Raw genomic sequence first — 14604 nt, forward strand, 5'->3', positions numbered from 1 at the left:
ACAAGATTCCGTTGTGGGGGGGAGGTGATTGTAAGCCGCTTTCAGACTCCTTATGGTAGAGAAAAGCAGAATATAAAAACCAACTGTTCTTCTCCTCCCCAGACATTAGGTGAAAGTTCCTTCTGCCAGAGGAAAATGCTTCCACTAGCAGAATGAATCTGCATGATCCAAGCCTATATCTTCAGCATTTTTGGTGTTCAGAGACTTTTACAAAGAGCCAGTGCTGTGTAGTGGTTAGAACAGAGATGATTGCTGGCTCTTTGGTATGCCACCTGTGGCTCTTCTGAGCATAGTTCCTCAATGTGGCACTTGTCCCATGCTCCAGGAAAATGTGCATAGCCATTGCCTGGTAGGGCTTTAGGTTGGCAGATAGTTTGCACTTTTAAACAGATGCCACTGAAGGAACAGGAGGATGAGTAAACAGCAAGCCTCCCTGAGCTGCAAAATCCATGCTAGAGATGGAAGGAAAGGGCCCATACTCTCCAACAACCCCCTGTTTCTTTCCGGCCTCTGCTCTTTAATCCCAGGCAGCTGCCATGAGGAGAGCGAGCTGACTACAGAGAAGAGAGAATATAACCACTAACACCAGCCCCATCATGGTAGCCACCCAGGAAAAGAGCAAACTAGCCACAGTGGAGTGGCAGCGTTTTATTCCCCCTTTCTCCAAGACCAGCTTAGTCGCTTCCAGGCACTCTGGCAGTCTCTCTCCTGAGTCACTGTGCCTCATGCTGAGGAGAGACTGGGAAGGCAGAGAGGGAAGCCCTTCCCCTCCCTCCAGGCACCCAAGAGCTGGCTAAGGCTCATACTTCTATTACTGTATGGGTGTGTTTGGGGTGGTGTACAGTATTTGTAGCTCTTTTGGTTGAGAGTAAATTGTGGACGTGGCTCTTTATGAGCCACAGAGTAAGTAACACTGGGTTGGAGTGTCAGACTAGGATCTGGGGGACCCAGGCTGGAATCCCTGCTTTGCCATGAAAGCTCACTGGGGGTCCTGAGGTCAGTAATTCTCTCTTAGCCTGACCTACTTCACACAATTGTTGTGTGAAGTAGGAAATATTGTTAAAATATTGTTATAAGCGGCTTTGGGGGAGAAAGTGGGATATATATATCTAAATAATGAAATAAATACAGAATAGACTTCATTAAAAATGGTTTAAAACAGACATTTACCATTGATTTTTCTATTCTTTTGCATTCCCAGGAACCACCAATTGCTCCATTTCGATCTCTTCATTTTCCCTATTTCAGATGAAAGTTATTTATTTATTTACATTATTTATACTCAGCCTTTCTCACTTAACTTCAATTAACAAGATGGGACATTCAATAAACAATGAAATAGGATTTGAGTTGTGGAACCAATCAGAAATCTAAAAACAGAACTGAAGCAAAGCATAAGTATTAACATGACACATTAGATGATGCAAAATTACATAACAGAATCAAACTTACAGCAAACGATACGCAGTAGTATAGACCAGTCTCTAGTCATTTATTCAACCAAGTAACTTTGTGAAGCATTTTGTACAGTGCTACCCTATTGCTTACATAGAAAAGCCCTCTTGAATAATTCAGTTTTGCAGAGTTTGCAGAAAGCCAGGAGAGTGGGAGCATTCCTGACCTCCTCAGGCAGGCCATTCCACAGGGGTGGGGGTCACAACAGAGAAGGTGCATGTACAAGCAGTTGTTGATTTTGACTCGTGAAATCATTTATTGTTCAAGAATTCTCTTGATGGAGTCAAACTCTTTGTCATGGGAACTATTAGTGATTTGGGATGTTAGGCTGTCGAAAGGCTAGAAAGGTACAGAGGGTTAATGGAGGGGGGAAAGACATTGAGAGGGAACAATTGGTGAATGCTGGAATGACGTCACAGATGCAGCATTCATTTCAATGGAGTCGGAGATATCATGTCCTTGAAACTCACTGCAAATAGCTCCTTCATGGCCATCTTGGCTGCTTTCATGGCAGCTGGGTGGAGGGGAGGAAAGCTACGTGGGCCATTTTTACAGCCCGTCTGCTCCCTGTTCTCCATTCACACAGAAATCAAGACTGCGCTTCAGTAATCAGCCCTTGAGACCCCATCTTCCCCTCTTTCTTGTTTTAAAAACAAAATCCTAAATTTTCTAGAAAAAATGCAAACAATGCCAGTGATGTATAAAGCAGTAAACTGACCTCCTGGGAATTATTCACATTTTGGGGGATGTAAATAGACAAGTTGTTCCTTCTATTCTTCCGCCTGACCTTTTAATTAGCTTCAGATTGTCTATATGTCTGTGTTCTCCAACTGGGCTCTTTTAAAAACATCTTCCCACAACTCAACTACTGAATCAGACTATGCAGATAGGTTTCCCCCCAGAAAGAATGAGCAAAGATGAGAGAAGCTGGTTAACAGAAGTGCCCTTTGAGATGACCACTTGTTGTCTGTGGCTCCTATTTCCTTCCATTTGAAAGCTAGCTGTGCTACCATTTTGTATGTTGCCGCTGTGAGGAAAGATGTAGATTGGAAGTATCCAAATTCATATTTGAATCAGGTGCTGGAAAGATGATTCTCAGTCTGTCTCCAGAAGATGAGGCAGTTTAGAAAAGGCGAGTCACGTCGCATCTGCACATCTTTGGATAGTATGATATCACTGCTCTACAGAAAACATTTGAAACTGGATTTTCCTGTGCGGACAAGACAATGCAGGAAGTGAATTTTTACTATAGTGCAAAGATATCCAAAAATGTACAGATGCACCCTCACACATAAGACATCAAAGTTGGACCACAAGGATGACCCTCATTAGACTGGGAAGAAACAGGTTTTAATCTCTCTTTTGCCGATGGTGGTATCACTGAAGCCATGGGTCTAGGCCAGGTGGGGGAACTACATATTCAAAACTAATTGAGCTCCTTCATTGGGAAAGGGCCATAGTTCAGTGGAAGAGCATGTGTGTGGCATGCAGAAGGCTGCAGGTTCAATCCCTGGCACCTCCAATTAAAAGGATCAGATAGTAGGTGATGTGAAAGACCTCTAACTGAGACTCTGGAGAGCTGCTGCCAATCAGAGAAGACAAGACTGACCTTAATAGACCAATGGTCTGACTTGGTATAAGGCAGCTTCATGTACTCAATTTGTAATTTTATTCTGTAAAAGAATGGGCCAAGGAATGGCAAGCAGTCATCCTGCTGCAGGAGTATCTCGTTTTCACAGCACAAACCAGAATATTCTGACTCTGGGGGACATGCAGGTGTTTTTGTTTTTCCCCATTCTAGGACCAGAGTGGAATGTGGAATGGTGTTGTATAGCTTAATCTTGGAAGGTAAGCAGGGCCAGTACTTGGATAGAAGACCACCAAGGAAGACTCTGCAGAGGAAGGCAATGGCAAACCACCTCTACTTCTCACTTGCCTTGAAAGCCCCTTGCTGGGGTCACCAAAACCGGTTGGTACTTGACAGCAGATACGTACATAGGACCAGAGTATGTTGTGGGCACCTATTGGCTAGTACCTGTAACCTTACTAGTGATGTACAAAATAGCTCCTTGCCCCACCTTGTCCCAACTGTTTGCAAGTTTAAGGATTTGTATAGTTTGTGATACATTGATTGTTCCCTGCAGTGCTACTGTGGTAAGGTTTGTTGATCTGGTGGAACATCACAGCAGCATTTGCTTCTCTTTGTTCTTTCTGTGTACCCTCTGTGAAGGCTGTGCACAATTCCAGTGCCAGAGATCTGTCAGTTTTTGTGAAGTGGGAGAGAGGACTGTATCCCAAAAGCAGGGATACTGACCTCAAGCGTTACATGGGGATAAGATCATTGTGCTACTGCATGACAAATTTAAATAATTCCCCCTTTTCCAAATCCCAAACACTGGTTACATGTTGAATGAGTAGTCCTTTCTGCTAATGCTTTTGAATATTCTTTCCAAGTTTTTACAAACAAGAGGCTGTGTCTTCCTTATATATCCACTTAAATAAAACTTTTCATCTAGGTTTGGATAGTTTACACATTAAGTAGAGTGGGGAATCGAGCACATAAGTCCTTACCAATAATAGGATGCAAGTCATCGGGGTGGATCTTATCCCTGTCCTGTTCCACTGAACAAAGTTTGAAGCCTTCCTCCAACTTAAGTGCCTCCAATGGGAGACGCTTAAGTTGGAGGAAGCCTCCTTCGGCTGGAGTAGGCTTCTTCTGAGGATGGTTGGATTCTTGGAGGATGGTGGATTTGTTTTCTTTCTTACAATTATACCACAAAAGACAATGTTGACAATATATTCGACTTCTGCAAGGTTTGCTAAGAGAACATAACACTGCTAGAGATAAACACATCAGAGGCTGCAACTAGGCATGTGTTTTGAAATGGGTTAAGAACATATTCTGGGGGTTCAAGTTGATAACCTCTGAAGTTCTAAGTGATGTCTGGGCAAATGGGGTGAACACTGAAACATCATTTGTGTTTTTTCTTAAGATACTTTAATTCCACCTGCTGTGTGAGTGACAGAAGGAAGAGCCCACTCATCACAGTGTGACATGAGAGGCTGATATGCTCTAGACATAGATCCCCAGGCACCTTCCAAAATATGTAGAGAGAATATCTGGAAGCATCTGAGGGTGTTTCATCAGAGGCCTGAGGATCTGCAAATATTATTCAACACACATTTTCCCCATTCCTTTCTCTCCCTCCCCAATTTTCTCTATTTTTTCCTCCTCGTGTTACATTTTTATACTCTATGGAACAGGGAAGGAGATAAACAGAAAATATTCACTGTGTTCTGCAGCCAATGAGATTTTTAAAATTACTATTATTTCTGGGTCAACCAAAAAAAGTCATAATGCATTTTGTTCTGTATATACAAAAGAAAAAATATCTAGAGTCTGCTTACTGATGTATCTTGCAAACAAAGAATAAAAAAACATGCTTTGTAGAAGAGTTGCATGATTAATGGTGCTGGCCACATATAGCACTATGAGAAATACATGAATCCAAATTGATGAGCACTATCCCATCTACATGGCCAAATCTTCTCCATGCAGAGAGAAGCTCTGGCAACCTGCTTCTTCCATGGACTGGTTTCCCTTGGGGCTGCTGCCTAATTTCTGCTCTTGTGGTGAGGAAGACAAGCAATTTGTTCTGCTTTCTTGGGTTGTTCCTCTATCTGTCTGTGCTCAACACCTTTTTAATTCCAGTTGCACTGATTTCCGCAAAGATGGGTTGGAGCTGCTGGCCAGCTCCCAGGTATCAAATCTAACACCTGTCTGCCATATGTCTATAGCTCTATGTGTCACTGTTGCTACATCTGCACTGCAGCTGGGCAGATCCTCTGCTCATTTGGGAACAGAGCCCATGAATAGGGAGAATAGTTTCAAGTGTCATTCACTTTATTGTTTTTTCTCTCTCTATGTATCTTTTAAAATCTCTTCTTGTAAACTATTGCAGTCTGTCGCAAGATAACCTACTGGCAGACTGCTCTTGGCTTTACCTTGGCTTTCCTGTCAGTTCTGTGAACATTTATCACTTCAACAACTTTAATCAAGCCAATTGACAGAGGGGAACTAATAGCAAGTCCCTGTTTCCCTGAAAGCAGCACCAAAAGGCAGCTTTGAGCAATGATAACACCCGGGCTTTGTAATAATAATAAATACTAGCTTGTATCCAATGAACCTGCCAGTGGCACTTGACTTTCCCTGCCTTCCTCCCCACCTGCAGTTACTTTTGATTTCCCCCCCAACTATTCCAACAGTCACATGTTGGGGAACTGAGGGTAGGGAAGAGGTGAAGTTGCTCCTCCTTCTCCTCTCTATCCATGTCCTGATCTCATCCAGGTTAGAGTACTGTAATGCACTGTATATGAGTCTGCCTTTGAAAATGGACCAGAAACTTCAGTTTGTCCAAAATATGGTAGACAACCTATTGTTGAGGGTTGGCTACAGGGATCAAATCACTCCTGTGCTGAAAGCTCTGCACTAACTACCATTTTCCAGGCACAATTCAAAGTGCTGATTCTTACTTCTAAGGCCCTAAAAAACGTCTGCACCCTTCTCTACTGTCTAGCCTGCCATTGAAGATCTGTCTCTCAAGCCCTGCTCTCTGTGCCCCCTGTCTCCAGAGGTGAGGTGGCTGGTGACTGGAGACAGGGCATTTTCAGTGGTAGCACCTTGTCTTTGGAATGTCCTGCTCCTTGAGGCTCACCTGGCGCCTAACCATACTGTCTTTTAGGCACCAGGCCGAAATATTTATGTTTACCTAGACCCGTGTTGGCGAACCTATGGCACGGGTGCCACTTCCGGCACTCGTAGCCCTCTCTGCCGGCACGCGCGGTTCCTCCAAGCCGCTGGCCTTTCCGGCTCTGCCCTGCCCCGGATGGGGGAGGCTGTAGCCCAGGGGTGGGGAACCTCCGACATCATTGGCGGTGGCCCCCGGACTCTCCCACAGAAGCTGCCGCCATTGCCGCCACTGGAGCGTGCGTGGCCGGCCAGGTGGGTGGGAGAGCGGGGAACAGAAGCCGAGCGCCCACACTCGGCATGGCCGGCGGCTTCTCCGGCGCCCTCTGGGCCTGTGCGGGTGGAGGGGCGTGGCTGGCCGGTGGGTGCGAAGGAGGCATCCTCTGCCCTACCCTGCTCGCCTCTCACTAGCCTGCCGCCGCCGCCACGCCCCACCGAGTGGCAAATCCAAGGCAAAACCTCCCATGCATAAATGGCCTCTTTCTTTTTCTGTCTCCCTCTGTCCTTTTCTTTCCCTACTTTTCTTTCTCTCCCTTGCTCCATTTCCTTCTCCCTTTCTCTCTCTTTTTCTTTCTTTCTCTCCCTCCCTCCCTTCCCTTTCCTTCTCCCTTCCCTTCTTTCCTTCCTTCCTTCTTTCCCTCCAGCGGCTTCTCCGGCGCCCTCTGGGTCTGTGCGGGCGGAGGGGCGTGCAGTCCTATTCCACCTTTGAAGTGCCCACAAGCCATCCTCCAAACACCTTTCCATTTGTCTTGATATGTAGAGAGAAAACACTAAGGAACTAGTTGCCAATCTCCAGGTATTAGCTGGAGATCTCCTCCTATTACAAGTGATCTCCAACCAATAGAGATCAGTTCCCCTGGAAAAAATTGCCACTTTGGCAATTGGACTCTATGGCACTGAAGTCCTTCCCCAAACCCCGCCCTCCTCAGGCGCAAAAACCTCCCACTCATGGCAAAGAGGAACTTGGCAACCCTAGCCTCTCCCTCTGGGCCCCCTCTGGGGGTGGTATTCAGGTTAAATTGCCGCATTGGCACTCGGTGATAAATAAGTGGGTTTTTGGTTGCAGTTTGGGCACTCGGTCTCTAAAAGGTTCGCCATCACTGACCTAGACTAAGGGTATTTATCATTAAGTAGCTACGCAAAAGTGCTTGATGTTCTTAATAGTTATTTACACTGGATGTTTTCAGGAGCTCTGATGTCTCTTTACCATTCATAGCAAACCAAATTACAATCCAGAAGCAGATATGTGCCTTTTTGTTTTATGTGCCTTGCTCTGTTCACGTTTGATGGTTGTAACAAATCTGCAGAACACTGATTTAGTCCTTCTGCTAGATATATGGGCCATGAGACTATCCTTATCCCAATATTTTCCGGGAAAATATTGCACTTTTATGGGAAACTATCTGTGCCCCTATAGTTTTCATCAGGTGTGCAAAGCAAAAAGCGTGCATAAAAAAGAATTGTGATTGGATAGGATTGGAGTGGAGAGCACTCCAGAGAGATAAAACAAGAGTCCAGCGTCACCTTAAAGACTAACAACATTTATTTCAACTTAAGTTTTTCATGAGTCAGAACTCCCTTCATCAGATATATTGATGACTTGTGCTGAAAATAAATGTTGGTAATCTTTAAAGTGCTGCTGGACTCCTGATTTATTTTCCTTCTCCAGACTAACATGGTTACCCATCTGGAATTACCACTTCAGAAAAGTTAGCCATTGACTCTGCTGGGCTTGCTTCTCAGATACTTGATCAAGCTGTCTATATTTGGCCAAGGGGACAGAAAGTGGGAAAGGATTAAGGAAGGCAAGATATAAAGTCGGTCTCCTGCACCCTGCGGCCAGGCACAGTCAGGTTTGCTTCAAAGTGATTGAGAACCAACCAAAAAGACAGCATAAACCAAAGAGGAGAACACACACACACACACAAAAGAAACCAGAAAGAAACATAATATTATGCAATATACAGATGAACCAGTTCAGTTATGAGCACAAAACATAACACTAGTATTTTAATATGATAACAAATCAAAGCAGGAAACAGATGTGCACATACAATAAGATAACACACAATGCTGTGTACAGTAAAACACAGTGCCAAATTATTATTTTTACAAAGCCTTCATCTGTGTTTCAAATGAACATACTTATGTATACCATTACACAGATGCACACAGAGACAGATATATATATCTCATCTCACCAGTTAACAGCATCTATACATGTGTGTGTCTCACTATAAGTATGTTCATTTGAAATTGTGGATTTATTTATTTTTTTAGAGATACTCAGTTGTGTAGAAATTTGAAGCCTGGTTGTGTATAAGGAGTTTATAATATATTTCAAGTATGCATATGGTGTTTTTTTAAACGATGGGTTTTTTAATTTTATAGTTTTAATGTCTCTTCATTGTATTATTACAGGGTTTTTTATTTGGTTTTCTTGCTGGTTCTTGTGAATTGTTATGTTTTTCGCACTGTGGGTTAGATATGACTGCGCTAATTATGGTAATGAGCCACTGGTGAAGGCTTTGTGCGGAAATGTGTTTGGCAATGTGTCTTATCCTAGTTAGCGTTGTGTGTTATCTAAGTGTATGTGCACATTTGTTTTCTGTTTTTGATTGTTTACATATTAAACTACTGGTGTACATAATCGTGTTTGTGTACATAATTGAACTGGTTCATTTGTATACTGCGTCATACTTTTTTGTGTTCTTAACCTCTCTGGTGTACCCTATCTTTTTGGGTTGGGTATCCCCCCCTTTTTTTGTGTGTGGTGTTGTTCCTCCAAAGTGGTACCAGTTGATCCAGCAAGGCTGTCTTCTCAGACCTTCGCCTAAGTAGGCTGGGAGGAAATTGTCTCCAGCTCCACTGCCAGCAGGTGCTGGAGTTCCTGAGGCTGCACTGTGCTCTGGCCAGGATCCCGCAAGGAAGCACCACCAGCGTGGTGTAGTGGTTAAGAGTGGTGGACTCTAATCTGGAGAACCGGGTTTGATTCCCCATTCCTCCACATGAAGCCAGCTGGGTGACCTTGGGCCAGTCATAGTTCTCTAAGAGCTCTCTCAGCCTCACCTACTTCACAAAGAATCTGTTGTGGGGAGAGGAAGGGAAGGAGATTGTGAGCCGGTTTGATTCTCCTTTAAAAAGGTAGAGAAAATTGACATATAAAAACCTACTTTTCTTCTTCTTCTGTTTCTATAGTTGGATTGTGCGCAGCCAGTCTGGCAGTTCACCTCCTCTGCGCTGCCTCGGGCTGGCCTTAGGTTACTGCCATTCCTATAGAGTGGGAGAGGGTCCTGAGGGGCTACAGGCCCCAGGTTTGAGTCCTTCCCAGTGGTGGCCCAACAGCTATCTCAGGGGCCAGTGGCGAGTTTTTCCTTGCAGGCTATGGCAGAGTGGCCTCTGGCACTGATGGTACGTTGTCAGTGGGCACCTCTCCAGTGCTGGTCCCTCCCTGGTTCCCTCTGGTCCTCCTCTGCCACTGACCTTTGTCCCTCAGGCTCCTCCCCTGAGGACTCTGAATCAGAGTCACTGAGCTGGTCAGAGGGGGTCATGACACCCTCATTACTGTGGCCCATATGTAAGTTAATCACTTATTGATTGCCACGTCAAAGGACACCAACCCTTAACCAGAGTTAAAAGATCAAGAATGGTTCCTCTTGTGCACAGCCCCTAAGCAGCATGAATCAATGTTTCCTCTAATTGATCTTAACCATGGTTAATGGTAATCAGGCTTGTACTAATCTTGTGTGTTGTGTAAAGAATCTGAGGAGCCTCCTGTTCATTATATACTTACTTGTTTCCTCCATGCTGTTAAAAATATTTCAGTTCACTTCATTTTTTATTTCACCCTACAGGCCATTCAGAAGCAAAATAAAACACTTTTATAAAATTAGTTTAGTGCTGAGTTCTTCTCTGACCCCAAACTCACATGCTTTATTGTCAAGCAGTCCCACAAGGTTCTCTCACACAGGAGAGTGGCACCACTTCCTGCTCTTACCGCCTGGTTCCCTATGCTTCCATGTTCCATTGACGCCTTGCCTCTCATGCATTCTCCCGCTTTCTCTCCATGACCACCTTTAAATCCTGGCCTAAGAGCTGCCATTGGCCGGGGAATCGGGGGAGGAGCCCTGACCTTCTCCGTCCCAGTGTCCTCTCCAGCCCAATAGGGTGGTAAATAAACAAGTTGAGTATAATTCTTTTTTTAAAAAATGGCATGCCTTCAAGTTGACAGGAACCCCTCTAGCTTTCTATACAATAAATATTGGTGGCTATGTATTTATAAGCAATCATATTTGACTTTGGAATGACTTTTGAAGTCTTGGATCACAAAGTGGAGATAAGAACAAAGTCTCGGAATCATTGCTAAATAAAACTTCAGTTGTGCCATGCAATTTTTCTATCACTTTCTCTGTCTCCTTCTTTGTTGCCAGCTGCCTGTCTTGTCCTGGGCTGTATGATTTATCCTGACGGCTGGGATGCAGAAGCGGTGAAAAAGATGTGCGGGGAGAAGACAGACAAGTACACCCTGGGGGCTTGTTCAATCCGCTGGGCGTACATTCTGGCTATCATTGGAATTCTGGATGCCCTTATCCTCTCCTTCCTGGCATTCGTACTTGGCAATAGACAAGACGGCTTACTAGCAGAGGAACTCAAGCTGGAAAGCAAAGGTATGGAGGGCTTTGGGGACATCAGGTTACTCTGAGCTTCCTCAAGGGCAAATGCATTTTCTTTGTTTGTGGAAACTAATGCTCTCAGGTTCAGATTTCCTATGGTTTTTCAAAACAAAAAAAAAAGTTCTTGTGCCGAAAGTCTTTTTTTTTTATATATATAATTTGTTCTTATTCTCAAACTTGCTTAAAGACTTCAGTCGCTTCACTCTTCAATTTACCCACCTGCTTTAACACCGTAATTTATTTAAGCCTCCATGAATTCATTCTCGTCCATGCTTCTTTTGTTCTGATTGAATGTTTTGCTAGTACAGTTTTAATTTTTGGAGATGAGCTACCCTAGGGGAGGTGTTATTCTGCATCAAAGGGCAAAAAATGGGTGTTAATGAATTAGGAGTCTGATAATTAGGGTCCAGAGACTGATGTGAAGAGTGGCTACAGAGAATGCAACCAAGGACTGTTGCACTCAAGCAGGGTTTTACACATTGTTCTGCCTGATTTCATGGAGTGTTGCTTGGCAAATATTTTGGGCATGATAATTCCAAATTCTGTTTTAACAGCTGTTTGAAAGTATAAACTGTGTATGTTATGAACAATTTTTTTCCTTCTAGAGTTCAAATCAAGGATATACGAAGCCGCCTTACACTGAGTCAGATCAATGATCTTTCTATCCTAGTACTGCATGCTATGAGACACTCAATAGCTCTCCGGGGTCTTGGACAAAGTAATATGTTGTGTGTATTCCCAGACTACTGTTGTAGTTTTCAGCTTGGAGCTGAATGCATACTTAACATAAGAACATAAGAAAGGCCCTGCTGGATCAGACCAAGGCCCATCAAGTCCAGCAGTCTGTTCACACAGTGGCCAACTTGGTTGGTTATATCTGCCTAAACTTGGGTATGGGCAATTGCTTCTCTCTCCCACCACAAGATCCATTTCATGGCCTTTGATGCTACTAATCATGCTCTCTCACACAGCAATCTTAAGAACACTTTCTTGTGAGTAAAGCCAATTGACTAGACCTGAGTAATGTTCTGAGTAGACTTGCTTAGGTTTGCTCTCCTGGAGTCAATGTTATGGAATCTGTCAGGTGTTTGTAGAACTTCCAGTGTATTGTTCTAATCATTCTTAGTAGAGAGGCCCCCAAAAGAATAATAGTTGATTATGTCTCATCCCATCAAGGGTACTACAGGGTTCTTATGTTCCAAGGTCCATTTAAGGGACTGAAAAGACCTCCAATAGGAAGTCTGTCCTACTAGTTTTTGTTTCTCTCCCAGTTTCACACTGTGTTCATTGAGCTCTGAATTGCAACAGAAATTCCACATTCTGCCCCCCAAGCAAGACAACCTATGCTGTGAATCTGAAGCAAATACATGCTTGCAAATGTCTTTTAACTTCCGCAGTCCCAACTGCATAATTTGTTTTTGATCAGACTTTGCCGAATTGAGAGAATCTTTTGTAATGTTTAAAGGCCATAATTACTTGGAGCACTTTGCTTCTTTTGCTAATTTAAGATGAGCCCAAGTCTTTGGGTATTTGCATAATAATGCTGTTCTACCACAGGTCATCTCTCCTCTAAACTTGTAATTCACTGCTAAAATAATATCTATTAATCACTGAGACAGAGACTCAGCCAGATAATCTGAGCTGCCACTGCTGAGCTCAGGAAGCAAGGAGTTATTTCCTGTTGCATTTCTTTGCTGGTAGTATTGCTTTGTGAGTTATTAAGCACTTGAAGAGCGTTATCTATTCACTGAAGGCTCTAAATTTGGCTACAAAGCCTCAGGAAGTGACAAGACAGTTGATAATGAGCACTGTATTATAAATATCTTCCTTCTTTATTGAGTCTGTTCCTGAGGAGCTGTGAATTACCTCCAAGTCAAGTTTCCTGTTACACTCTGCTTCATGCCAACCATTCCTCAAATATTTACACATTTCATAGAAACTTCCTGGGAGCTTGTGCATGAATATCCAAAGCCTGGGGTACTCCCTCCTCCCTCACCATTGGTAACCTTCTTGGGGTTCCTTCCTACAGCCAAAACAGGGTGTTTGGTGAGCTCTGTCGTGGATGTGATCCCAAGGGTTTGCCTGGGAGTTAGCTGGTGGCAAGTTTTCCACCTGGCCAGCACAGTTCGGTCAGCATGAGGTTTACAGGTCGACAGGCAGGCAGACGAGAGAGAACATGCTGGAGCTGTCTTGCAGATTCAAGAACTGGATCCAGAGAGAGAACCAAGGGCCTGAAATAGATGGGTAGTGGAGGAGCTGGCTTTATAGTGTGTTAAGTCAGCAGAGATTAGATACTCCTCTTGCAGTCACCGCAGTAGGAGCCCTGATCTTGCCAAGACCAAGAGTGTAATGGTACCTTGATCTTCCAGGCATATGTTCCACTGCCTGATCTGGTGGGTATCCCTCTGGAGATACTGAGGTCTTTGGAGCTTTGGGTGTAGAGGGACTGTTGGGGAATCTTCTCCTCTGAGGGGACTTCATGCCGTGTTGAGGCTGGTCCAAAATAATTTCTTCTGTAGAAAAATGTAATGAATGTAATTCCAGCCCAATCTAGGTATGTATATTATAAGGAAGTTCCATGATTTGGTTTGGGTAATATGCATTGGCTTTGATTAATGTAATAGCTACATTTGATTATTATTTTTACAGAAGGAATTATTTTAACTACATTCCTCGGATGTGTGCTTATACATTTCTAAAGATAGTTTAGAAATACTCACTTGGATTGTAAGTAGCCAAAAATTCCTTTTGAATTGGAATTTTTATAAAATCAAACCCCTTTTAACTTACCTATGTATTCTCTACTTTTTCCCCAGACATCTTATAACACAATGGCGGTGGGAGCAGATTATATAAAGGAAGGTATCGGAGATACTGATATGCTCAGATGCCTTCCAATCTGCGTCCCATCCCGAGAGACGAAGGTAGGGGGACTAGGAAGTACCCATCCCCGACACTGCTGTTGTGCAACGCCAGGTCCATTAACAATAAGACGGGCACTCTGCATGACTATTTTGTCATGCAGGGTGCGGACCTGGCTTGCGTGACCAAGACCTGGGTGCGGGAGGGCGAGGTTGTTGCCCTGAAAGAACTGACCCCCCCACCAGGTTACTCAGTCCTTCACCAGTCTTGGAAGATGGGCCGGGGGGGAGGGGTGGCTTTGGTCGTTCGGGAGGCTTTCTCCTTTAGGACCCTTCCTGACCCGGAGATTCCTGGCATTGAATGTGTTGGTCTCGTGTGGGAAGCCAAGGAGAACTTGGCTATCTGGCTGGTGTAACGGTACACTAATGCTAGAGGCGGCGGCAGGCTGGGCCTTGGAGTTCCCCAGGCTTATAGTACTGGAGGACTTCAACGTTCATGCTGATGCCGCCCCTTTTTCGCATGTCCCGGACCTGGTGTCATCCATGGAAGCACTGGGGTTCTCCCAATTTGTTTTGGGTCCTACACATCAAGCAGGCCACACGCTGGATTTAATCTTTGGCGTTGGGATAGGTTTGGATCTGATGCCCACAGAGGAGGTTCTATGGTCAGATCACTTTGTCCTTAAGGCTCGGATAGACCTTCCGCCCCCATTCTGTTTGGGCGGCGAGCTGATTTATGCTCGCCCGCAGAGGCTCATGGATCCGCTCGGATTCCAGAGTGTTCTGCGGGATCCTGTTCCCCCTGGCAACTCCCTTGATGTGCTTGTGGAGGACTGGCATGACTGGCTCTCCACAGCCATTGATGAAA

The 14604-nt window shown here is 44.3% G+C and overlaps 1 protein-coding gene across 2 annotated transcripts in view; it reads left to right on the plus strand.

Annotated features, from left to right (window-relative positions):
- LHFPL3 (LHFPL tetraspan subfamily member 3) overlaps positions 1–14604 on the plus strand; it is a 228645-nt gene that overhangs the window by 139041 nt on the left and 75000 nt on the right. For both annotated transcript variants that reach the window (XM_056846972.1, XM_056846971.1), the window contains exon 2: positions 10633–10869. In XM_056846972.1, coding sequence (XP_056702950.1) covers positions 10633–10869 — 237 coding nt within the window. The remainder of the gene's footprint in view (positions 1–10632; positions 10870–14604) is intronic.

This window comes from Euleptes europaea, chromosome 3 (genome assembly GCF_029931775.1).
Source record: "Euleptes europaea isolate rEulEur1 chromosome 3, rEulEur1.hap1, whole genome shotgun sequence".
NCBI lineage: Eukaryota > Metazoa > Chordata > Lepidosauria > Squamata > Sphaerodactylidae > Euleptes > Euleptes europaea.